Raw genomic sequence first — 27,513 nt, 5'->3', positions numbered from 1 at the left:
GCACAGCAGTGTGAGGTCTGATTACACATCTCTCCAGGGACAATACATAACACTGGCTGCAGAGAGCACAGAGCACAGCAGTGTGAGGTCTGATTACACATCTCTCCAGGGACAATACATTACACTGGCTGCAGAGAGCACAGAGCACAGCAGTGTGAGGTCTGATTACACATCTCTCCAGGGACAATACATAACACTGGCTGCAGAGAGCACAGAGCACAGCAGTGTGAGGTCTGATTACACATCTCTCCAGGGACAATACATAACACTGGCTGCAGAGAGCACAGAGCACAGCAGTGTGAGGTCTGATTACACATCTCTCCAGGGACAATACATAACACTGGCTGCAGAGAGCACAGAGCACAGCAGTGTGAGGTCTGATTACACATCTCTCCAGGGACAATACATAACACTGGCTGCAGAGAGCACAGAGCACAGCAGTGTGAGGTCTGATTACACATCTCTCCAGGGACAATACATTACACTGGCTGCAGAGAGCACAGAGCACAGCAGTGTGAGGTCTGATTACACATCTCTCCAGGGACAATACATAACACTGGCTGCAGAGAGCACAGAGCACAGCAGTGTGAGGTCTGATTACACATCTCTCCAGGGACAATACATAACACTGGCTGCAGAGAGCACAGAGCACAGCAGTGTGAGGTCTGATTACACATCTCTCCAGGGACAATACATAACACTGGCTGCAGAGAGCACAGAGCACAGCAGTGTGAGGTCTGATTACACATCTCTCCAGGGACAATACATAACACTGGCTGCAGAGAGCACAGAGCACAGCAGTGTGAGGTCTGATTACACATCTCTCCAGGGACAGTACATAACACTGGCTGCAGAGAGCACAGAGCACAGCAGTGTGAGGTCTGATTACACATCTCTCCAGGGACAATACATAACACTGGCTGCAGAGAGCACAGAGCAAAGCAGTGTGAGGTCTGATTACTCATCTCTCCAGGGACAATACATAATACTGGGTGCAGAGAGCACAGAGCACAGCAGTGTGAGGTCTGATTACACATCTCTCCAGAGACAATACCTAACACTGGCTGCAGAGAGCACAGAGCACAGCAGTGTGAGGTCTGATTACACATCTCTCCAGGGAGAGTACATAACACTGGCTGCAGAGAGCACAGAGCACAGCAGTGTGAGGTCTGATTACACATCTCTCCAGGGACAATACCTAACACTGGCTGCAGAGAGCACAGGGCACAGCAGTGTGAGGACATACCCCCAGTACAATCCTGGAATATAAATCCGTATGTCACAGTCCTGCTGCTACTAACAACATACACAGAGGTCTTATTACACATCTCTCCAGGGACAATACATAACACTGGCTGCAGAGAGCACAGAGCACAGCTGTGTGAGGTCTGATTACACATCTCTCCAGAGACAATACCTAACACTGGCTGCAGAGAGCACAGAGCACAGCAGTGTGAGGTCTGATTACACATCTCTCCAGGGACAATACCTAACACTGGCTGCAGAGAGCACAGAGCACAGCAGTGTGAGGTCTGATTACACATCTATCCAGGGACAATACATAGCACTGGCTGCAGAGAGCTCAGAGCACAGCAGTGTGAGGTCTGATTACACATCTCTCCAGGGACAATACATAACACTGGCTGCAGAGAGCACAAAGCACAGCAGTGTGAGGTCTGATTACACATCTCTCCAGGGACAATACATAACACTGGCTGTAGAGAGCACAGAGCACAGCAGTGTGAGGTCTGATTACACATCTATCCAGGGACAATACATAGCACTGGTTGCAGAGAGCACAGAGCACAGCAGTGTGAGGTCTGATTACACATCTCTCCAGGGACAATACATAACACTGGCTGCAGAGAGCACAGAGCACAGCAGTGTGAGGTCTGATTACACATCTCTACAGGGACAATACATAACACTGGCTGCAGAGAGCACAGAGCACAGCAGTGTGAGGTCTGATTACACATCTCTCCAGGGACAATACATAACACTGGCTGCAGAGAGCACAGAGCACAGCAGTGTGAGGTCTGATTACACATCTCTACAGGGACAATACATAACACTGGCTGCAGAGAGCACAGAGCACAGCAGTGTGAGGTCTGATTACACATCTCTCCAGGGACAATACATAACACTGGCTGCAGAGTGCACAGAGCACAGCAGTGTGAGGTCTGATTACACATCTATCCAGGGACAGTACATAACACTGGCTGCAGAGAGCACAGAGCACAGCAGTGTGAGGTCTGATTACACACCTCTCTAGGGACAATACATAACACTGGCTGCAGAGAGCACAGAGCACAGCAGTGTGAGGTCTGATTACACATCTCTCCAGGGACAATACATAACACTGGCTGCAGAGAGCACAGAGCACAGCAGTGTGAGGTCTGATTACATATCTCTCCAGGGACAATACATAACACTGGCTGCAGAGAGCACAGAGCACAGCAGTGTGAGGACTGATTACACATCACTCCAGGGACAATACATAACACTGGCTGCAGAGAGCACAGAGCACAGCAGTGTGAGGTCTGATTACACATCTCTCCAGGGACAATACATAACACTGGCTGCAGAGAGCACAGAGCACAGCAGTGTGAGGTCTGATTACACATCTCTACAGGGACAATACATAACACTGGCTGCAGAGAGCACAGAGCACAGCAGTATGAGGTCTGATTACACATCTCTCCAGGGACAATACATAACACTGGCTGCAGAGAGCACAGCAGTGTGAGGACACGATCACAGTACAATCCTGGAATATAAATCCATATATCACAGTCCTGCTGCTACTAACACCATACACAAAGGTCTGGTTACACATCTCTCCAGGGACAATTCATAGCACTTGCTGCAGTACTGCCTGGTTCCCTATGTAGTAATAGTTGTAGTTGGTCTCTTCCAGTGATTTTGTGAATGTCGTCTCGGGGAGTTTTGTTACAGTCCTGGGTCTGGTCCTGGCTCTGTAATATTTCCTGCACTTTTCATTAGCCATTCCCTTTAAGCGCTGTCCTTGAGCGGTGATTTTGTGGCGCTCTTTATGCGCGGTCTGGGCAGTACGTCTTCCGTGGGCGCAGATCGCTGTCATCCGGTAATGACTCTTCCTCTCGTGCCCTTGAAGAGCAGCGTTTTCCTCGGCTCTAATAACATTATTTGTATAATGCAGTTCTAGCACTGGCTGCAGAGAGCACGGAGCACAGCAGTGTGAGGTATGATTACACATCACTCCAGGGACAGTACATAACACTGGCTGCAGAGAGCACAGAGCACAGCAGTGTGAGGTATGATTACACATCACTCCAGGGACAGTACATAACACTGGCTGCAGAGAGCACAGAGCACAGCAGTGTGAGGTCTGATTACACATCTCTCCAGGGACAATACATAACACTGGCTGCAGAGAGCACGGAGCACAGCAGTGTGAGGTATGATTACACATCACTCCAGGGACAGTACATAACACTGGCTGCAGAGAGCACAGAGCACAGCAGTGTGAGGTATGATTACACATCACTCCAGGGACAGTACATAACACTGGCTGCAGAGAGCACAGAGCACAGCAGTGTGAGGTCTGATTACACATCTCTCCAGGGACAATACATAACACTGGCTGCAGAGAGCACAGAGCACAGCAGTGTGAGGTCTGATTACACATCTCTCCAGGGACAATACATAACACTGGCTGCAGAGAGCCCAGAGCACAGCAGTGTGAGGTGTGATTACACATCTCTCCAGGGACAATACATAACACTGGCTGCAGAGAGCACAGAGCACAGCAGTGTGAGGTATGATTACACATCTCTCCAGGGACAGTACATAACACTGGCTGCAGAGAGCACAGAGCACAGCAGTGTGAGGTCTGATTACACATCTCTCCAGGGACAATACATAACACTGGCTGCAGAGAGCCCAGAGCACAGCAGTGTGAGGTGTGATTACACATCTCTCCAGGGACAATACATAACACTGGCTGCAGAGAGCACAGAGCACAGCAGTGTGAGGTCTGATTACACATCTCTCCAGGGTCAATACATAACACTGGCTGCAGAGAGCACAGAGCACAGCAGTGTGAGGTCTGATTACACATCTCTCCAGGGACAGTACATAACACTGGCTGCAGAGAGCACAGAGCACAGCAGTGTGAGGTCTGATTATACATCTCTCCAGGGACAATACATAAATACTGGCTGCAGAGAGCACAGAGCACAGCAGTGTGAGGTGTGATTACACATCTCTCCAGGAACAATACATAACACTGGCTGCAGAGTGCACAGAGCACAGCAGTGTGAGGTCTGATTACACATCTCTCCAGGGACAATACATAACACTGGCTGCAGAGAGCTCAGAGTACAGTAGTGTGAGGACATGCCACTAGTACAATCCTGGAATATAAATCTGTATATCACAGTCCTGCTGCTACTAACAACATACACAAAGGTCTGATTACACAGCTCCCCAGGGGCAATAGTTAATATTGGCTGCTGATGCTTTCCCTTTAGATAACATATAGTAGGTTTTTATCTCCAGTGATCACATGAGAACCCGGTCGGGTGCCAAAAATTGTTTAAAGAATGACCGAAAATAGTTAAATTCTGCACATTTCTGTTGATGCGAAAATGTGAAAGTAATTTTCTTTCCAATAACATTGCACGTCTGTTGAAATTAGCTGCAAAAAAAAAAAAAAAAAAAAAATTAAAAAAATTCCATTTACGAGATATAAGTGACAAAACATCTAGAGAACAGTGACCTGCGCGATGCAGAAAGTGAGGAGCCGGAGATGAGGCTAATTACCAGGTCTCCTCCGCGCTAATTAGAAAATGATATGTTATCAGAATAAACACGAAGTGTAAAAAAGAAGAGGAAAAAAAAAATGTCTGGATCCTGCGCCCACGAGGTCAGCGGCACCAGGAGATTGTCACTTACCGGCTAATTATCCCGAAATATGCTGGAAAGAGTCAAAATGTAACAAAAATCCTAATGAATAAAAAAAAAAAATACAAAAATCCTAAAATGAGAAAAACATTTTGTTAATTAGACTTTTAAAAAGTTACTGTTTTTGTAAGAACAGTTGATAATCTTTTCTATAGATACCCCAGGTATTATAGATACCAGGGGTTATAGGGGAACCCCTATAGGGGAAATCTACCATCCTGATAACCAGGGGCATTTACTCCTAGGTCCAGGCATCGTGACTGTGGTCATCTCCTGATACGTGTTATCCATGGTCTCCTTCCTTCTAAAATCAACTTTCATAATTATGCTAATGAGTCAGAAGTGCTCTGGTGCTTCTCCACGCCGCAGCTTCACAGGCTGTTACACTGTCTCCCCTCACCCCTGCTCCCTTAGCGCTTCCTGCTGTGATCTCACACAGTAACCAGCGAAGCTACAGCACCAAAGGGCTCTGATAACACCCCCCCAGAGCACTTCAGGCTCATTAGCATTATTTTAAAAGTTGATTTTTAGAAGGAAGGAGGCCATGCATAACACATATAAGAAGATCCCCACAGTCAAACATATAATTTTTTTTTTAAACTTGTATCAATTACATTTTCAGAAAGTTACATTTTTTTGGACAAACAAATATAGATTCTTTTTTCTAAATATTATAATATGTTTCAGTTTTAGCAACAAGGGACACAATAATTTACTGTACACCTCCTGCCCAGGTGCTTCAAGAGTTTAAAAAGTTTCCCCTTGGGGGAGGAACATCATAAAGAAATTGTAATTTATTCACTGAGAATTAAAGGAAACCTATCATTTGATTTGATGCAGTATGAAGCAAATATACCTTGAGAATGCTGTAGCTACACTGATGCAGAAACATATCTTGTTTAATCCCTGTGCTGAGTTGTTTTGCTCAAAAAGCAATTATATCATTCAGGATCTTGGGAAAGCTGGGTGTTGCTGACTGAAGTTCATGGAGCTTCCTGAACTGTCCAGACAGGACTAATCAAATTGAGCTTGATGACTCATACACAGGAGTTGGGGAATGGTGCAGTGTTTGATTACTTCTGCCTGTCAGGCACAACACAATGATTACATCATCCTCTGAGCAGTGCATACTTAATGTAAGAGGAGAAGCTGCCGAGCCCCAGCACAGAAGCAACAGAGCCTCATTATTATAATTTTATAAATGTTTTTTTTCAGCAAAACCACTCAGCTCAGGGATTAAACAAGATATGTCTCTGCATCAGTGTAGCTACAGCAGTCTCCAGGTATGTTTGTTCCATAATGCATCAAATCAAATGGTGTTTTTTTTTTTTAAATGTTAAAAAATTGTAAGCACATGCCAACTGTTTGTATAAATCCACTAAAAAGTAAAAAAAAAAACAATTATAAAAATAAAATGTTCAAAAATTACAAAAACTCAGACCTGTACTATAAATACAACACAACACTTGTTACCAGACAACAAAATTACCGAAAAAATTCTAGAAAAAAATTGTAATAATCATAATACAAATTAAAAGTAATTAAGATCTAATAAAATCGGATTAAAATAAACCAAAATGTAAAAAAAAATATAAAACATTGTATCAATTAGACTTTCAAAAATTTTGGAAAAAAATACGCAGAGGGGATAAAGATTTGGGGGCAAAGATCAATACAAAAAGACCAGTACCCCTGATAACACAGCGTTCTTAAAACGATCCATGTTCCAGATTTTGGGATCCAGAATCCGTTAACTTGCTGCTTTGTACAAAATCCTTACAGGTAAAACTTTTTGGATTCAAAAAAATCTCTCCTGATTTAAGTTGGGGCGCGGTTTGATATATGGAAATTTTTTAGTGATTCTACTGGTTATTTCGATTGGAATTGATTGTATCACTGCAATACCCTATCTGGCCACACGTTGTGCTGTTGAGGGGAATCTTGGTGCTGTAGACAATTCTGCACAGCGCCATCTAGTGGCAGACACATGTATTGCAGTAAATTCCTTATTTAGTTTTCTTATGTGTCACGATGCAGAAATGAAATAAATCACGGCGAGAATTTCTCTCCTGCTACATCTGCAAAGATTAACCGAGACGCCTGGTGCATAGATGTTTCGGCACAGCGGGGGCAGCAGCAGCCTGAGGATAACCGGAGGATGGAGGACCGGCGCCCTTCCTCTCCTCGCACCTGCTCGCTGAAGTCTAATCACTCAGAAGAGACTCTCCGCGCTGCAATTAGCTACTAGCAGCTATGTATGAGCCAAATCAGATTCCTTAAGTGGATTTTGCGTTGGACTCCACAAAAAATGAGAAATTGCAAAACATCTACAGTGAAATTTTATGAGAAAACGGGTCGGATTTTATGGATGGAGAAACAGCGCCACCCTTGCATAGAGGCTGTATCCTGTATTGCAGCTCAATCTCATTCATTGGATTTGGAATGAGCTGTAATACCAGACACTTCCTGTCTACTCGGGTGGCGCTGTTTTTAGAAAATGCACCTTATTTTTTCAGCCTTGTCTTTGGTTCCGGTTTGGTTGGACCCATTGCACGTATATTGAGTTTGTATCCACCAATTCAGTCGCCCATGGAAAGATTTCTGACTGTGCTTTATATCCCCCTGTATGTGTCTCCTAAGCTCCTAGAAGTTCTGGCTTCACTATTATCAGCATCCATCTGTAGGACCTCTGGGACTGTTTAGAGGACATCTTTACCAGAAGGTCGCCCATTCTCCCGATTTCAGGGGTTCCAGGAGTTAGACCCCCATGAATCACACATGGATGGGGGACCACATGGGAGGAGCCTTCTCTAGGACCACATTGTTTGCCATAACCTTGACTGACCACCTGGCTACTTTTTGGGTTCTTGATGGTACCATAAATGTATTTCTCCCTTGACTTGATTTTTTTGGGCCCCACTACCCTCTGCTACTTGTTACTTAATTCTGTTTTGCGACCATTGTGTGACCACCGATGGGTTTCATGAGTTTGGTCTCATCAACCCTTAGGCACATGGAAGTAGGAAACGTCATGAATATTGGAGGGAGCTGTTAGATCTGTATTTAGGTGTATATTTAGGTGTCATGGAGTCAAGTTGCCGTAGTCTCTAACAGCTGGGACAATCTTATTGATCAGGCCCCAATCATTTCAGGCTTAGGGCACCAGCACCTGGACCATACTATAGGGTAAGGAGGTCCGGGGGTTATTGGGCAGGAACAGACTCATCAATCTAACCCCGTTGGATTGACTAGGGCACCTAGACAGGACCTTGATGAAGCCATTGTCGAAGGGAAAGGGTCCTTTAGGTTTTTATCTGAAGGTACAGACTCATCAATCTACCGTGCATCTAGATTGTCTAGGGCCCCAGGTCCTGTAGGGAGAGGGGGTCCAATATGTCTATTCTGCAGGTGCAAACTCATCGATCTAACCCCATTGAATTGTCTAGAGCACCAGTTCCTGGACCAAACCATTGTCATAGAAAAAGGGGGTCCTTTAGGTTTAATCTGCCGGTACAGACTCATTGATCTACTGTACATCCACTGGATTAAGGTGGGGACCAGTTCCTGGACCAAATATATGTCATAGGGAAAGGGGGGTCCAATAGATTCATTGTGTAGGTAAAGTACAGATATACCCCAACTGCATTGTCTAGCCACCAGTCATCATAGGATAAGGGCTTCGACAGGATCATTCTGCAGGTACGGACTCATATGTCCACATCGGATTGGCTAGGGAACCTGGACCTGGGCCAAACCATTGTCATAGGATAAGGGCTTCGATAGGATCATTCTGCATCGGATTGGCTAGGGAACCAGTACCTGGACCAAACCATTGTCATAGGATAAGGGCTTCAATAGGATCATTCTGCAGACTCATATATCCACATTGGATTGGCTAGGGCACCAGTACCTGGACCAAAGCTTTGTTGTGTACGGAGAGGGCGACCTTTTAGGATTTGTATTCAGGTACAGACTCGGGGCACGGGCACCAATATCTGGACCAAACCATTGTCATACCTGGGGAGGGGTGCTATAGGTTAGTTGTGCAGTTTGATGTGTACGTTGTAGCCATGATCTCCCCCATGACCTCTCCTGTCCTTATATTTGTGGCCGGTGATATTTTGGCAGTCGCCCCCCCCCCCCCCCCGTCTCGTGCCGGTGCTTGGGCTTTACAATTGGTAGAGTCAGCGGTTTGGGCGTCAGTAGCCCTGGGGGGCTGGGGACTCATCACTTAGGGGATTTGCTTCATTATTCGAGCACTTTTCAGGCTAAAAGCTGCAATTTTCACTCGTGGCGAAGTATTAAATGGCAATTACTCCGGATGTAATTGTCAGGCGGGATAATTATGGAGGCTCATCCCAGCGGCAGGATTATCACTATCACACATCTGCAGGTGCAGTGCATCATGGGAAGTGCTGACACAGAGTCACAGTCCAGCGGACAGAAGGAGAACCGCTTCTATTACTGCTTTGTTATCCTGGTAGGACCTGGATCCACATTGCAGGACACCGATATTCCTTATATATGGGACTGCAGCCAGTGTTATGTCCTGTCCCTGGGGAGATGTGTAACCAGACCTTGTGTATATTGTTAGTAGAAGCAGGACTGTGATATAATCTTCTCCAAGTGCACTAGAAGCATGTCCTCACACTGATTTGCTCTGTGCTCTCAGCATTGAGGCTTTAGCCCATAAAATAGTGTTGTTGTGCAGTGACATCACTGTGTGTATTATCTCTGTACTGTGACATCACTGTGTGTATTATCCCTGTACTGTGACATCACCATGTGTATTATCTCTGTACTGTGACATCACTGTGTGTATTATCCCTGTACTGTGACATCACTGTGTGTATTTTCTCTGTACTGTGACATCACTGTGTGTATTATCTCTGTACTGTGACATCACTGTGTGTATTCTCCCTGTACTGTGACATCGCTGTGTGCATTATCCCTGTACTGTGACATCACTGTGTGTATTATCCCTGTACTGTGACATCACTGTGTGTATTATCCCTGTACTGTGACATCACTTTGTGTATTATCCCTGTACTGTGACATCACTGTGTGTATTATCCCTGTACTGTGACATCACTGTGTGTATTATCTCTGTACTGTGACATCACTATGTGTACTATCCCTGTACTGTGACATCACTATGTGTACTATCCCTGTACTGTGACATCACTGTGTGTATTATCCCTGTACTGTGACATCACTGTGTGTATTATCCCTGTACTGTGACATCACTGTGTGTATTATCCCTGTACTGTGACATCACTATGTGTACTATCCCTGTACTGTGACATCACTGTGTGTATTATCTCTGTACTGTGACATCACTGTGTGTATTATCCCTGTACTGTGACATCACTATGTGTATTATCCCTGTACTGTGACATCACTGTGTGTATTATCCTGTACTGTGACATCACTGTGTGTATTATCTCTGTACTGTGACATCACTGTGTATTATCCCTGTACTGTGACATCACTGTGTGTATTATCCCTGTACTGTGACATCGCTGTGTGTATTATCCCTGTACTGTGACATCACTGTGTGTATTATCTCTGTACTGTGACATCACTGTGTGTATTATCCCTGTACTGTGACATCACTGTGTGTATTATCCCTGTACTGTGACATCACTGTGTGTATTATCCCTGTACTGTGACATCACTGTGTGTATTATCCCTGTACTGTGACATCACTGTGTGTATTATCCTGTACTGTGACATCACTGTGTGTATTATCCCTGTACTGTGACATCACTGTGTGTATTATCCCTGTACTGTGACATCACTGTGTGTATTATCTCTGTACTGTGACATCACTGTGTATTATCCCTGTACTGTGACATCACTGTGTGTATTATCTCTGTACTGTGACATCACTGTGTGTATTATCCCTGTACTGTGACATCGCTGTGTGTATTATCCCTGTACTGTGACATAACTGTGTGTATTATCCCTGTACTGTGACATCGCTGTGTGTATTATCCCTGTACTGTGACATCACTGTGTGTATTATCTCTGTACTGTGACATCACTGTGTATTATCCCTGTACTGTGACATCGCTGTGTGTATTATCCCTGTACTGTGACATCACTGTGTGTATTATCCCTGTACTGTGACATCACTGTGTATTATCCCTGTACTGTGACATCACTGTGTGTATTATCTCTGTACTGTGACATCACTGTGTGTATTATCCCTGTACTGTGACATCACTGTGTGTATTATCACTGTACTGTGACATCACTGTGTGTATTATCACTGTACTGTGACATCACTGTGTGTATTATCCCTGTACTGTGACATCACTGTGTGTATTATCTCTGTACTGTGACATCACTGTGTGTATTATCACTGTACTGTGACATCTCTGTGTGTATTATCCTGCACTGTGACATCACGGTGTGTATTATCTCTGTACTGTGACATCACTGTGTGTATTATCCCCGTACTGTGACATCACTGTGTATTATCCCTGTACTGTGACATCACTGTGTGTATTATCCCTGTACTGTACTGTATTATCCCTGTACTGTGACATCACTGTGTGTAGTATCCCTGTACTGTGACATCACTGTGTATTATCCCTGTACTGTGACATCACTGTGTGTATTATCCCTGTACTGTGACATCACTGTGTGTAATATCCCTGTACTGTGACATCACTGTGTGTATTATCCCTGTACTGTGACATCACTGTGTGTATTATCCCTGTACTGTGACATCACTGTGTGTAGTATCCCTGTACTGTGACATCACTGTGTGTATTATCCCTGTACTGTGACATCACTGTGTGTATTATCCCTGTACTGTGACATCACTGTGTGTAGTATCCCTGTACTGTGACATCACTGTGTATTATCCCTGTACTGTGACATCACTGTGTGTATTATCCCTGTACTGTGACATCACTGTGTGTAATATCCCTGTACTGTGACATCACTGTGTGTATTATCCCTGTACTGTGACATCACTGTGTGTATTATCCCTGTACTGTGACATCACTGTGTGTATTATCCCTGTACTGTGACATCACTGTGTGTATTATCTCTGTACTGTGACATCGCTGTGTGTATTATCCCTGTACTGTGACATCACTGTGTGTATTATCCCTGTACTGTGACATCACTGTGTGTATTATCTCTGTACTGTGACATCGCTGTGTGTATTATCCCCTGTACTGTGACATCACTGTGTGTATTATCCCCTGTACTGTGACATCGCTGTGTGTATTATCCCCTGTACTGTGACATCACTGTGTGTATTATCCCCTGTACTGTGACATCGCTGTGTGTATTATCCTGTACTGTGACATCACTGTGTGTATTATACCTGTACTGTGACATCACTGTGTGTATTATCTCTGTACTGTGACATCACTGTGTGTATTATCTCTGTACTGTGACATCACTGTGTGTATTATCCCTGTACTGTGACATCACTGTGTGTATTATCTCTGTACTGTGACATCACTGTGTGTATTATCCCCTGTACTGTGACATCGCTGTGTGTATTATCCCTGTACTGTGACATCACTGTGTGTATTATCCCTGTACTGTGACATCGCTGTGTGTATTATCCCTGTACTGTGACATCACTGTGTGTATTATCCCTGTACTGTGACATCACTGTGTGTATTATCCCTGTACTGTGACATCACTGTGTGTATTATCCTTCTGCCAGTATAATCTGATTCCTCGGTTCCTCCTTCCCCTCCCCCGTCCCAGGAGAAATTAGAATTGAGTTGAAATGTTCCATTAACCAAGATATTAAAATCTGTGGAAATGACTGAAGCAGCGTTTTCCTGCGCACGTTCCGTCTCGTGGTCTCGCTGCATGCGGTGACCTACTTTAATATCAGGCAGTAATCACCGCGCCTGGACCCGCGCATCCACTACTCATATAAGACGCCAGGAATAAGAGATTGGGTCATGTGACAAAAATCCCATATAAAGGGGCGTCGCCCTCCTGGTGGTGACACAAGCGCAGGATTCTATTATAATAGTTACAATGTATCCGTATTATATACATCAGGTCATGCAGGGGCGGAGCCGCCGTACGATTATGCGGTATATTCTATTGTGTAGCGTATGGCGGTATTATGCGTATTATGCAGTGTATGGCGATATTATGCGGTACATTCTATTGTGCAGTGTATGGCGGTATTATGCGTATTATGCAGTGTATGGGGATATTATGCGGTACATTCTATTGTGCAGTGTATGGCGGTATTATGCGTATTATGCAGTGTATGGCGATATTATGCGGTACATTCTCTTGTGCAGTGTATGGCGGTATTATGCGTATTATGCAGTGTATGGGGATATTATGCGGTACATTCTATTGTGCAGTGTATGGCGGTTTATACTGTGCGGTTCTGTAACATTGCTGCAGTACTGTATGTGGCGAAATAATGGTGGGTACAGTGATTTAGGCATTGTGCGGTATATTAACTATATGGCAGTATTGTGTTACAGGAGACTGGCTGGGGGCAAGACAGGAGACAGGCTGGGGGCAAGAGAGGAGACTGGCTGGGGCAGGAGAGGAGAATGGCTGGGGGCAAGAGAGGAGACAGGCTGGGGGCAAGAGAGGAGACAGGCTGGGGGCAAGAGAGGAGACTGGCTGGGGGCAGGAGAGGAGACTGGCTGGGGGCAGGAGAGGAGACTGGCTGGGGGCAGGAGAGGAGAATGGCTGGGGCAAGAGAGGAGACAGGCTGGGGGCAAGAGAGGAGACTGGCTGGGGCAAGAGAGGAGACTGGCTGGGGGCAGGAGAGGAGACTGGTTGGGGGCAAGAGAGGAGACTGGCTGGGGGCAGGAGAGGAGACTGGCTGGAGGCAGTAGAGGAGACTGGCTGGGGGCAAGAGAGGAGACTGGCTGGGGGCAGGAGAGGAGACTGGCTGGGGGCAGGAGAGGAGACTGGCTGGGGGCAGGAGAGGAGACTGGCTGGGGGCAGGAGAGGAGACTGGCTGGGGGCAAGAGAGGAGACTGGCTGGGGGCAGGAGAGGAGACTGGTTGGGGGCAAGAGAGGAGACTGGCTGGGGGCAGGAGAGGAGACTGGCTGGAGGCAGTAGAGGAGACTGGCTGGGGGCAAGAGAGGAGACTGGCTGGGGGCAGGAGAAGAGACTGGCTGGGGGCAGGAGAAGAGACTGGTTGGGGCAGGAGAAGAGACTGGCTGGGGGCAAGAGAGGAGACTGGCTGGGGGCAGGAGAAGAGACTGGCTGGGGGCAGGAGAAGAGACTGGCTGGGGGCAGGAGAGGAGACTGGCTGGGGGCAGGAGAGGAGACTGGCTGGGGGCAGGAGAGGAGACTGGCTGGGGGCAGGAGAGGAGACTGGCTGGGGGCAGGAGAAGAGACTGGCTGGGGGCAGGAGAGGAGACTGGCTGGGGGCAGGAGAGGAGACTGGCTGGGGGCAAGAGAGGAGACTGGCTGGGGGCAGGAGAGGAGACTGGCTGGGGGCAGGAGAGGAGACTGGCTGGGGGCAGGAGGGGAGACTGGCTGGGGGCAGGAGAAGAGACTGGCTGGGGGCAGGAGAAGAGACTGGCTGGGGGCAGGAGGGGAGACTGGCTGGGGGCAGGAGAGGAGACTGGCTGGGGGCAGGAGAAGAGACTGACTGGGGGCAGGAGAAGAGACTGGCTGGGGGCAGGAGAGGAGACTGGCTGGGGGCAGGAGAAGAGACTGGCTGGGGGCAGGAGAGGAGACTGGCTGGGGGCAGGAGAGGAGACTGGCTGGGGGCAGGAGAAGAGACTGGCTGGGGGCAGGAGAGGAGACTGGCTGGGGGCAGGAGAGGAGACTGGCTGGGGGCAGGAGAAGAGAGACTGGCTGGGGGCAGGAGAAGAGACTGGCTGGGGGCAAGAGAGGAGACTGGCTGGGGGCAGGAGAGGAGACTGGCTGGGGGAAGGAGAGGAGACTGGCTGGGGGCAGGAGAGGAGACTGGCTGGGGGCAGGAGAGGAGACTGGCTGGGGGCAGGAGAGGAGACTGGCTGGGGGCAGGAGAGGAGACTGGCTTGGGGCAGGAGAAGAGACTGGCTGGGGGCAGGAGAGGAGACTGGCTGGGGGCAGGAGAGGAGACTGGCTGGGGGCAGGAGAGGAGACTGGCTGGGGGCAGGAGGGGAGACTGGCTGGGGGCAGGAGAAGAGACTGGCTGGGGGCAGGAGAAGAGACTGGCTGGGGGCAGGAGAGGAGACTGGCTGGGGGCAGGAGGGGAGACTGGCTGGGGGCAGGAGAGGAGACTGGCTGGGGGCAGGAGAAGAGACTGGCTGGGGGCAGGAGAAGAGACTGACTGGGGGCAGGAGAAGAGACTGACTGGGGGCAGGAGAAGAGACTGGCTGGGGGCAGGAGAGGAGACTGGCTGGGGGCAGGAGAAGAGACTGGCTGGGGGCAGGAGAGGAGACTGGCTGGGGGCAGGAGAGGAGACTGGCTGGGGGCAGGAGAGGAGACTGGCTGGGGGAAGGAGAAGAGACTGGCTGGGGGCAGGAGAAGAGACTGGCTGGGGGAAGGAGAAGAGACTGGCTGGGGGCAGGAGAAGAGACTGGCTGGGGGCAGGAGGGGAGACTGGCTGGGGGCAGGAGAGGAGACTGGCTGGGGGCAGGAGAAGAGACTGGCTGGGGGAAGGAGAAGAGACTGGCTGGGGGCAGGAGAAGAGACTGGCTGGGGGAAGGAGAAGAGACTGGCTGGGGGCAGGAGAAGAGACTGGCTGGGGGCAGGAGGGGAGACTGGCTGGGGGCAGGAGAGGAGACTGGCTGGGGGCAGGAGAAGAGACTGGCTGGGGGCAGGAGGGGAGACTGGCTGGGGGCAGGAGAAGAGATGAGTAACAGAAGTGAAGCTGAGACAGAATAATGGGGAGTAATCCGCAGAGAGGTTATAGTGACCCGGGATGAGACCTCGACCTCAGGCAGCAGCTTTCTGGAGCAATAAGGATTCCTACAAGTATAATCAGATGTGACTGTGGGGGACCAGGGACACCAGTGACCTGACCCTATAAGATGAAGTAGGAGCCGGTCAGGGTGATGGATGAGGATGGTGAAAGCCTGGAGGAAAGGACAGAACAAGAGGAAGAGATCTGAGAGGGCGGCCGTGGGAGGGTCATTACTAGGGACCAGGATTTAGGTGTCCTGTCCCTTTAAATCTGTTGCGTTGCTGGTTCCTCGCTGATATCGTTGCTGGTGTAACGCGTTTTGCGGTGAAGTAATGAAGTGTAATCCATGAATTCTCCATCCGTGAGCCCCATAACGATGTCACCTCCTGAATAACACACATGACCCGGTGATGGTGTCATCCCTGGCCGCGCATCAGACCATAACATTTCCAAAAACTCCTGCCAAGAGCCTCTGCATCATCAGGACCCGACCCGGAGCGTGAGTGTAATGGACAGCGGAGGAAACATCCACCAAATAATAGGGAGAACCCCGGATGTCTCAGCCCGAGCCGACCCCTCGACTAACCGAGAGACGTGACGTGCAGCAGCTGCTGCAGAACCTCATAGTACACACCTCAGCTGCTGCAGAACCTCATAGTACACACCTCAGCTGCTGCAGAACCTCATAATACACATCTCAGCTCCCGCAGAACCTCATGATACACACCTCATCTGCAGCAGAACCTCATAATACACACCTCAGCTGCTGCAGAACCTCATAGTACACACCTCAGCTGCTGCAGAACCTCCTAATACACACCTCAGCTGCTGCAGAACCCCATAATACACACCTCAGCTGCTGCAGAACCTCCTAATACACACCTCAGCTGCTGCAGAACCTCATAATACACATCTCAGCTGCTGCAGAACATCATAATACAAACCTCAGCTGCTGCAGAACATCATAATACACACCTCAGCTGCTGCAGAACCTCATAATACACACCTCAGCTGCTGCAGAACCTCATAATACACATCTCAGCTGTCGCAGAACCTCATGATACACACCTCAGCTGCTGCAGAACCTCATACTACACACCTCAGCTGCTGCAGAACATCATAATACACACCTCAGCTGCTGCAGAACCTCAATCCCTCCTAGTAATTTCTTTTAAAGCAATGGATCCATCATGAATAATCTTCAGCTCTGAGAGGAAAATAAAATTATTGAAGATTTTAGGTTTAAACTTTTTACAACAAAAAAAAAGAATCTTAATTTCTCTTCTGCATCAGACGTCTTTGATGTGACAGAAGCCGAGACTACAAAGAGCCGGGAAATCTTTGATGGATTCTACAAGAGACGGACATCGAGCCGGCGGATCCGCGGAGATTGTCTTACAAGCATCGGGTTGTCAGGGTGTCACTACATGAAAGCCTTAAAGGGATCACCTGCCCAAGGGGCTCTGCCAGAGCCCGCTATTAGATGTGTCAATCACTGGGAGCCACAGGAGAGCGCGGTATGGTCAGTCCTTGTATCTGAACCTTAGTAGATGCTAATATAGGGGATTGCAAAAGTCTTCACACCCCATGCAGCATACAGAGGACACCAGTGTCTAGACTTACCAATCAGTATCTGCAAAACTGTATATATGGATAACAAACTTTGTTCAATCATTATTGATTGCAAAAGTATCCACACCCCTGTATGTGTTATGAATATTGAGATTTATTCCAATATCCTTGTTATTCATGCACCCCCCCCTTATATTAATGACTTCATGTACATAGGATAATCATATGGATGACATCATCAACATCAAACATGTGCATAAGTATGAACACCCTGAGGAACAGAGAATAGTAATGGTCATCAAAACATTGGGGCAGATTTACTTACCCGGTCCATTCGCAATCCAGCGGTGCATTCTCTGCGGTGGATTCAGGTCCGGCCGGGATTCATCAAGGTAGTTCCTCCGCCGTCCACCAGGTGTCGCTGCTGCTCTGAAGTCCGCCGAGGTGCGCCAGAGTTCACGAGCCTATTCCTAGTGAAGGTAAGTGCATGTCCAGCGACACTTTTTTAAAAAAAAAATGCGGTGGTTTTTCCGAATCCGTACGGTTTTTCATTCCACCACGCCCCCCCCCCCCCGATTTCCGCCATGTGCATGCCGGCTCCGATGCGCCACAATCTGATCGAAAATCGGCGCAAAACTGAGAAATTCGTGTAACCCGCCGTAAAAACGCGATTCGGGCCCTTAGTAAATGACCCCCAATATCTTTTGCAAAATTCTGCCCACCCTATGTATTGCTTCTCATTCAAACAGTAACATTTGCGAAAGTGTGCACCCCCCCCCTCCACTACATCCAATATCTATATTGATTTACAAGTATAAGTTTAAAAAGTCAATTTTTCACAGTCCTGCTGATACTAACAGTATAAACAACAGTATGACTACACATCTCTCCAAGGGCAATGGCTAACATTAAGCACAGAGCACAGCAGTGTGAGAACATGTCCACAGTGCACTTGGTAAAGCTACAATGCTGGAATATAAATCCATATTTCACAGTCCTGCTGCTACTAACAACATACACAAAGGTCTGATTACACATCTCTCCAGGGACAATACATATTACTGGCTGCAGTCTCATGGTCACACCTGCTGACAGGTTCCCTTTTAGTGGTTTACATCCATCTTCAGCAGGGACCGGTGGGATCAGTGTTCTCTCACATTACTCCCATGGACTTCATTAATTTCAACCTTTCATTTCTCTCTCTCCGTTTGGCCCTCAGTTATGACTAATTCTCAGAAGTGATGACAGTTCGGGGACTCTTTGCTATCTTCATCTGAAATGTCACAATTTAACATTTTCTGCAGTTCAAAAAAAAAAAAATAATTCTTCTCCGTGATATGAAATGACACAGCAAGAAAACATAAAAGGGAGAGTTTTCTGACTATATGACAATGTATATAATTCTGATTACCTTCACCCACCTCTGGGGGGAGCTACTGTGTATATACATATCTGATAAGTGGGGGCTACAGTACAGGATAAGTAATGTCATGTATGTACACAGTGACTGCACCAGCAGCAGAATAGTGAGTGCAGCTCTGGGGTATAATACAGGATGTAACTCAGGATCAGTACAGGATAAGTAATGTCATGTGTGTACACAGTGACTGCACCAGCAGCAGAATAGTGAGTGCAGCTCTGGGGTATAATACAGGATGTAACTCAGGATCAGTACAGGATAAGTAATGTCATGTATGTACACAGTGACTGCACCAGCAGAATAGTGAGTGCAGCTCTGGAGTATAATACAGGATGTAACTCAGGATCAGTACAGGATAAGTAATGTCATGTATGTACACAGTGACTGCACCAGCAGCAGAATAGTGAGTGCAGCTCTGGGGTATAACACAGGATGTAACTCAGGATCAGTACAGGATAAGTAATGTCATGTATGTACACAGTGACTGCACCAGCAGCAGAATAGTGAGTGCAGCTCTGGGGTATAATACAGGATGTAACTCAGGATCAGTACAGGATAAGTAATGTCATGTATGTACACAGTGACTACACCAGCAGCAGAATAGTGAGTGCAGCTCTGGAGTATAATACAGGATGTAACTCAGGATCAGTACAGGATAAGTAATGTCATGTATGTACACAGTGACTGCACCAGCAGCAGAATAGTGAGTGCAGCTCTGGGGTATAATACAGGATGTAACTCAGGATCAGTACAGGATAAGTAATGTCATGTATGTACACCGTGACTGCACCAGCAGCAGAATAGTGAGTGCAGCTCTGGGGTATAATACAGGATGTAACTCAGGATCAGTACAGGATAAGTAATGTCATGTATGTACACAGTGACTGCACCAGCTGCAGAATAGTGAGTGCAGCTCTGGAGTATAATACAGGATGTAACTCAGGATCAGTACAGGATAAGTAATGTCATGTATGTACACAGTGACTGCACCAGCACAGAATAGTGAGTGCAGCTCTGAGGTATAATACAGGATGTAACTCAGGATCAGTACAGGATAAGTAATGTCATGTATGTACACAGTGACTGCACCAGCAGCAGAATAGTGAGTGCAGCTCTGGGGTATAATACAGGATGTAACTCAGGATCAGTACAGGATAAGTAATGTCATGTATGTACACAGTGACTGCACCAGCAGCAGAATAGTGAGTGCAGCTCTGGGGTATAATACAGGATGTAACTCAGGATCAGTACAGGATAAGTAATGTCATGTATGTACACAGTGACTGCACCAGCAGCAGAATAGTGAGTGCAGCTCTGAGGTATAATACAGGATGTAACTCAGGATCAGTACAGGATAAGTAATGTCATGTATGTACACAGTGACTGCACCAGCAGCAGAATAGTGAGTGCAGCTCTGGGGTATAATACAGGATGTAACTCAGGATCAGTACAGGATAAGTAATGTCATGTATGTGCACAGTGACTGCACCAGCAGCAGAATAGTGAGTGCAGCTCTGGAGTATAATACAGGATGTAACTCAGGATCAGTACAAGATAAGTAATGTCATGTATGTACACAGTGACTGCACCAGCAGCAGAATAGTGAGTGCAGCTCTGGGGTATAATACAGGATGTAACTCAGGATCAGTACAGGATAAGTAACGTCATGTATGTACACAGTGACTGCACCACCAGCAGAATAGTGAGTGCAGCTCTGGGGTATAATACAGGATGTAACTCAGGATCAGTGCAGGATAAGTAATGTCATGTATGTACACAGTGACTGCACCAGCAGCAGAATAGTGAGTGCAGCTCTGGGGTATAATAGAGGGTGTAACTCAGGATCAGTACAGGATAAGTAATGTCATGTATGTACACAGTGACTGCACCAGCAGCAGAATAGTGAGTGCAGCTCTGGGGTATAATACAGGATGTAACTCAGGGTCAGTACAGGATAAGTAATGTCATGTATGTACACAAGGACTGCACCAGCAGCAGAATAGTGAGTGCAGCTCTGGGGTATAATACAGGATGTAACTCAGGATCAGTACAGGATAAGTAATGTCATGTATGTACAGAGTGACTGCACCAGCAGCAGAATAGTGAGTGCAGCTCTGGGGTATAATACAGGATGTAACTCAGGATCAGTACAGGATAAGTAATGTCATGTATGTACACAGTGACTGCACCAGCTGCAGAATAGTGAGTGCAGCTCTGGAGTATAATACAGGATGTAACTCAGGATCAGTACAGGATAAGTAATGTCATGTATGTACACAGTGACTGCACCAGCAGCAGAATAGTGAGTGCAGCTCTGAGGTATAATACAGGATGTAACTCAGGATCAGTACAGGATAAGTAATGTCATGTATGTACACAGTGACTGCACCAGCAGCAGAATAGTGAGTGCAGCACTGGGGTATAATACAGGATGTAACTCAGGGTCAGTACAGGATAAGTAATGTCATGTATGTACACAAGGACTGCACCAGCAGCAGAATAGTGAGTGCAGCTCTGGGGTATAATACAGGATGTAACTCAGGATCAGTACAGGATAAGTAATGTCATGTATGTACAGAGTGACTGCACCAGCAGCAGAATAGTGAGTGCAGCTCTGGGGTATAATACAGGATGTAACTCAGGATCAGTACAGGATAAGTAATGTCATGTATGTACAGAGTGACTGCACCAGCAGCAGAATAGTGAGTGCAGCTCTGGGGTATAATACAGGATGTAACTCAGGATCAGTACAGGATAAGTAATGTCATGTATGTACACAGTGACTGCACCAGCTGCAGAATAGTGAGTGCAGCTCTGGAGTATAATACAGGATGTAACTCAGGATCAGTACAGGATAAGTAATGTCATGTATGTACACAGTGACTGCACCAGCAGCAGAATAGTGAGTGCAGCTCTGAGGTATAATACAGGATGTAACTCAGGATCAGTACAGGATAAGTAATGTCATGTATGTACACAGTGACTGCACCAGCAGCAGAATAGTGAGTGCAGCACTGGGGTATAATACAGGATGTAACTCAGGATCAGTACAGGATAAGTAATGTCATGTATGTACACAGTGACTGCACCAGCAGCAGAATAGTGAGTGCAGCTCTGGGGTATAATACAGGATGTAACTCAGGGTCAGTACAGGATAAGTAATGTCATGTATGTACACAGTGACTGCACCAGCTGCAGAATAGTGAGTGCAGCTCTGGGGTATAATACAGGATGTAACTCAGGATCAGTACAGGATAAGTAATGTCATGTATGTACACAGGGACTGCACCAGCAGCAGAATAGTGAGTGCAGCTCTGGGGTATAATACAGGATGTAACTCAGGGTCAGTACAGGATAAGTAATGTCATGTATGTACACAGGGACTGCACCAGCAGCAGAATAGTGAGTGCAGCTCTGGGGTATAATACAGGATGTAACTCAGGATCAGTGCAGGATAAGTAATGTCATGTATGTACACAGTGACTGCACCGGCAGCAGAATAGTGAGTGCAGCTCTGGGGTATAATACAGGATGTAACTCAGGATCAGTGCAGGATAAGTAATGTCATGTATGTACACAGGGACTGCACCAGCAGCAGAATAGTGAGTGCAGCTCTGGGGTATAATACAGGATGTAACTCAGGGTCAGTACAGGATAAGTAATGTCATGTATGTACACAGTGACTGCACCGGCAGCAGAATAGTGAGTGCAGCTCTGGGGTATAATACAGGATGTAACTCAGGATCAGTACAGGATAAGTACAGGATAAGTAATGTCATGTATGTACACAGTGACTGCACCAGCAGCAGAATAGTGAGTGCAGCTCTGGGGTATAATACAGGATGTAACTCAGGATCAGTACAGGATAAGTAATGTCATGTATGTACACAGTGACTGCACCGGCAGCAGAATAGTGAGTGCAGCTCTGGAGTACAGGCTGTCAGGGATGATGAGTGTAGATTCCTCTGTGATATGATGGATCTTCTCATGCTGTAATTGCTGTGTTTCAGGTGTTCGGAGCTGCACTACCCATCAAACCTTCCACCTACGAGTATCATTATAACCTTCCACAACGAGGCTCGCTCTACGCTCCTGAGGACGATTAGGAGGTAAGATCCGGTGACAGGGCTGCGTCTCGTTCACACATGGCGTTGCGTCTCCTCTGTGGTGACATCGCAGGTTATCATCTGAAATGCCACTAATTAAAACGCGCAACGCGAACGCCAAAAAGCCGCCGGCAGATGACAGTCGCGGCGGGGGGGGGGGGGGGTCATTCACGGAAGGAGCCGCTGACATTTCCCATTGAGCCGTCTCTTTTTTTATATTCAGAGATTTTTTTCGACAATTAAGTCAAAGATGAGAACAAAAATCAATAGAAATCACAGCGATAAATATTCACAATCTGCCAGAAGTCAACAAGACTTTCCGTTTTAATAGTTTCTTACCCAAAATGCTGAATATTTGCATTATTCTTCCTATGTTCTTTGAGCTACGAGAAAACCTGGGAGATTTATTACAAGTAGCTTGTTTTACCCCTTAATGGACAAGGGGGAGTGGTTTAATGTTGAAGGGTGTGGCTTAAAGTGCCACCATGTGTCAAAATTGTGCAGGTGTAATACATTTCAGCCGAAAGGAGGAGACCATAAAGTCCAAATTTGGCACCAAATCTGTCTTAAAGCGGAGAAATTTTGGGTCTAAGTCTATGCCTTGCAAAGGGGCCCACTGTGGGCACTATGAGGGTGCAGGTAACATACTGGGCCGATTTACTTACCTGGTCCATTCGCGATCCAGCGGCGCGTTCTCCGACACTGATTCGGGTTCTGCTGGGATTCACTAAGGTCGTGTGCCCAATGTCCACCAGGTGTCACTGCTGCGCTGAGGTCCGCCGGAGTTCACCATCCTATCCTGGGTGCATGTAAGTGTGTGTCAAGCGACACATTTTTAAAAAAAAATACCACGGTTTTTCCAAATCCGTCGGGTTTTCTGACTGCTCCCCCCCCCCCCCGATTTCCGTAGCATTCATGCCGGCGCACATGCGCCGCAATCTGATCGTGTGCGCCAAGAACCCGGGGCAATTTGGCACAAAGCGGTAATTTTCGGGAAACCCAACAAAAAAGGCCCCACTGTGTTGACCCTCCAGAGGGGATTATATGATGTGAAGGCCACTAAAATTGGGGTATTGGGGGGTCGGGTTTGGGGCAGGGCAGTAGGCGTGGCTCTTGTTACATTATGGGGCTTATTTACTAAGGGTCGCGCACTGCACTTTCATCTGACTTTGCACCTTTTTCGGGGATGTTTCGAGGGTGTCTACGCTGGGATTTTGTCGCACACGCGATCGGATTGTGGCGCAATTGCGCTGCTTCCATGTGACAGAAATCGGGGGCGTGGCCGGCGGACGATCCAATGGATTTAACTTTAAAATTGTGTCGGAAGATCAAGCACTTACATGCCTCGGGAAGAAAAAAGTGAACTCCGGCAGACCTGAGCGGGGAAGCGACAGATGTAGGATATCGGGCGCACGATCGCGGCAGAGTGCATGATTGTCGGACAATGCAATTGCAATTCGGGAACTCCTCCGGTTGGGTAAGTAAATGAGCCCCAATGTCCCAATAATTATTTCCGTCAATACTTTGGTTACAAATAGAGAAATAAATGTGAAAATCCTTTAACTGCTGAAGTAGAAGAACAGATTGTCGCGGCGTCTCCCATCCACGGGTTCGGTGTCAGCAGACAGATCCTGCGGCGATCAGGTCCCACAGTCACTGCTTCCCCTGTACAGACAGATTGTTCCACAGCTGCGGCGGAGCGAGGTGTCTTGGATCTCGGCAGGGGCGGTGCGTGTACCCGCAGAGCGTGCGGCCGTCCAGATGCCGATATCCTCACCTTACATGTCTCTCCCCGCTTTAAAGGACTTAAATATTCTGATTATAACTGCACTGCTTAAAGGGACGGTCCATGAATACTCCCTATTTATCAAGCTTTTGCTATAGATATTTAATACCATTTGCACATTTGCTTTACTTATCTTTCAGTTCTATTCCTGCTTAGTGTGTAGGGAAAGTTCTCCTGCACAGTGTAACAGCCTATGCAGCTACAGCACGGAGGGGCTCTGGTAACACCTTCCAAGAGCCCTTGTGGCTCATTAGTATAATTTTAAAGTTGATTTTAGAAGGAAGGAAGGCAATGGCTAACAAATAGAAGATCACTACAGTCACAGTGCCCGGATCTATGAGTAAAACAGACAGGATTTTTAAGAGGACACAAAAGGGGAACACCAGTGCAGCAACCTATACAGCTCAGGCACCTTCTTTTAGGCTTAGGTGCTTTGTATAACCTGAATTGCTTGGGGGCAGATTACCTCTGGTGTGCATCAGCCCTGGGAGCCAGAAGTATCAGATGACCCCTATCCTGGCCTAACTATCCCCCCGGTCCTACATGCAGTAGCATCTATGGCATTTTAGGCTTGGAGGCTGCTGTACGTTTGCTATGGGGCAGAACTCATACCCTTGGATACGACCCCCCCTCTTAGACGTGGATGACCCTCCCTTTCCACCGTACATTCCTCGCACTGCGTCCCCCTCCGGCTCTTCTGTTCTCCGGTTCTGTATCCGTTCTGTGATTAAGTGAAGACTGGAATCAAATTAGGGTCCAAGAAAAAAGTAATTCCCTTCCCCTGGATGAACGCGCTGCGATGAGATTTCACTTAACAGTCATCTATTATTTCTCTAAGCTGCGCACAGTTTCCATTATAAAAATGCAGATTTCAGAAGAAAAAGACGTTTCACCGCTGAGTTTTGTTCTTATTTCATTTATTTTACATTCACGTCTTATAGTACAAAAGAGGATGAAGGAGGAAGATGGAGGAAGATGCAGGAGGAGGATGGAGGATGCAGGAGGAGGATGGAGGAGGAAGATGGAGGAGAGGGATGGTGCAGAGAGCACAGAGCACAGCAGTGTGAGGACTGATTACACATCTCTCCAGGGACAATACATAACACTGGCTGCAGAGAGCACAGAGCACAGCAGTGTGAGGTCTGATTACACATCTCTCCAGGGACAATACATAACACTGGCTGCAGAGAGCACAGAGCACAGCAGTGTGAGGTCTGATTACACATCTCTCCAGGGACAATACATAACACTGGCTGCAGAGAGCACAGAACACAGCAGTGTGAGGTCTGATTACACATCTCTCCAGGGACAATACATAACACTGGCTGCAGAGAGCACAGAGCACAGCAGTGTGAGGTCTGATTACACATCTCTCCAGGGACAATACATAACACTGGCTGCAGAGAGCACAGAGCACAGCAGTGTGAGGTTTGATTACACATCTCTCCAGGGATAATACATAACACTGGCTGCAGAGAGCACAGAGCACAGCAGTGTGAGGTCTGATTACACATCTCTCCAGGGATAAAACATAACACTGGCTGCAGAGAGCACAGAGCACAGCAGTGTGAGGTCTGATTACACATCTCTCCAGGGACAGCTCATAACACTGGCTGCTGAGAGCACAGAGCACAGCAGTGTGAGGTCTGATTACACATCTCTCCAGGGATAAAACATAACACTGGCTGCAGAGAGCACAGAGCACAGCAGTGTGAGGTCTGATTACACATCTCTCCAGGGACAGCTCATAACACTGGCTGCTGAGAGCACAGAGCACAGCAGTGTGAGGTCTGATTACACATCTCTCCAGGGATAAAACATAACACTGGCTGCAGAGAGCACAGAGCACAGCAGTGTGAGGTCTGATTACACATCTCTCCAGGGACAATACATAACACTGGCTGCAGAGAGCACAGAGCACAGCAGTGTGAGGTGTGATTACACATCTCTCCAGGGACAGCACATAACACTGGCTGCTGAGAGCACAGAGCACAGCAGTGTGAGGTCTGATTACACATCTCTCCAGGGATAAAACATAACACTGGCTGCAGAGAGCACAGAGCACAGCAGTGTGAGGTCTGATTACACATCTCTCCAGGGACAATACATAACACTGGCTGCAGAGAGCACAGAGAACAGCAGTGTGAGGTCTGATTACACATCTCTCCAGGGACAGTACATAACACTGGCTGCAGAGAGCACAGAGAACAGCAGCGTGAGGTCTGATTACACATCTCTCCAGGGACAATACATAACACTGGCTGCAGAGAGCACAGAGAACAGCAGCGTGAGGTCTGATTACACATCTCTCCAGGGACAATACATAACACTGGCTGCAGAGAGCACAGAGCACAGCAGTGTGAGGTCTGATTACACATCTCTCCAGGGACAGCTCATAACACTGGCTGCTGAGAGCACAGAGCACAGCAGTGTGAGGTCTGATTACACATCTCTCCAGGGATAAAACATAACACTGGCTGCAGAGAGCACAGAGCACAGCAGTGTGAGGTCTGATTACACATCTCTCCAGGGACAATACATAACACTGGCTGCAGAGAGCACAGAGCACAGCAGTGTGAGGTGTGATTACACATCTCTCCAGGGACAGCACATAACACTGGCTGCTGAGAGCACAGAGCACAGCAGTGTGAGGTCTGATTACACATCTCTCCAGGGATAAAACATAACACTGGCTGCAGAGAGCACAGAGCACAGCAGTGTGAGGTCTGATTACACATCTCTCCAGGGACAATACATAACACTGGCTGCAGAGAGCACAGAGAACAGCAGCGTGAGGTCTGATTACACATCTCTCCAGGG

The 27,513-nt window shown here is 47.3% G+C and overlaps 1 protein-coding gene across 1 annotated transcript in view; it reads left to right on the top strand.

Moving 5' to 3' along the window:
- GALNT14 (polypeptide N-acetylgalactosaminyltransferase 14) overlaps nucleotides 1–27,513 on the top strand; it is a 357,711-nt gene that overhangs the window by 228,554 nt on the left and 101,644 nt on the right. The window contains exon 3 of the mRNA XM_072139983.1: nucleotides 22,812–22,910. Within this exon, the coding sequence (XP_071996084.1) occupies nucleotides 22,812–22,910 (99 nt within the window). The remainder of the gene's footprint in view (nucleotides 1–22,811; nucleotides 22,911–27,513) is intronic.

Source organism: Engystomops pustulosus, chromosome 3, assembly GCF_040894005.1.
Source record: "Engystomops pustulosus chromosome 3, aEngPut4.maternal, whole genome shotgun sequence".
Lineage (NCBI taxonomy): Eukaryota > Metazoa > Chordata > Amphibia > Anura > Leptodactylidae > Engystomops > Engystomops pustulosus.
This window is presented reverse-complemented; position numbering and strand designations above follow the sequence as displayed.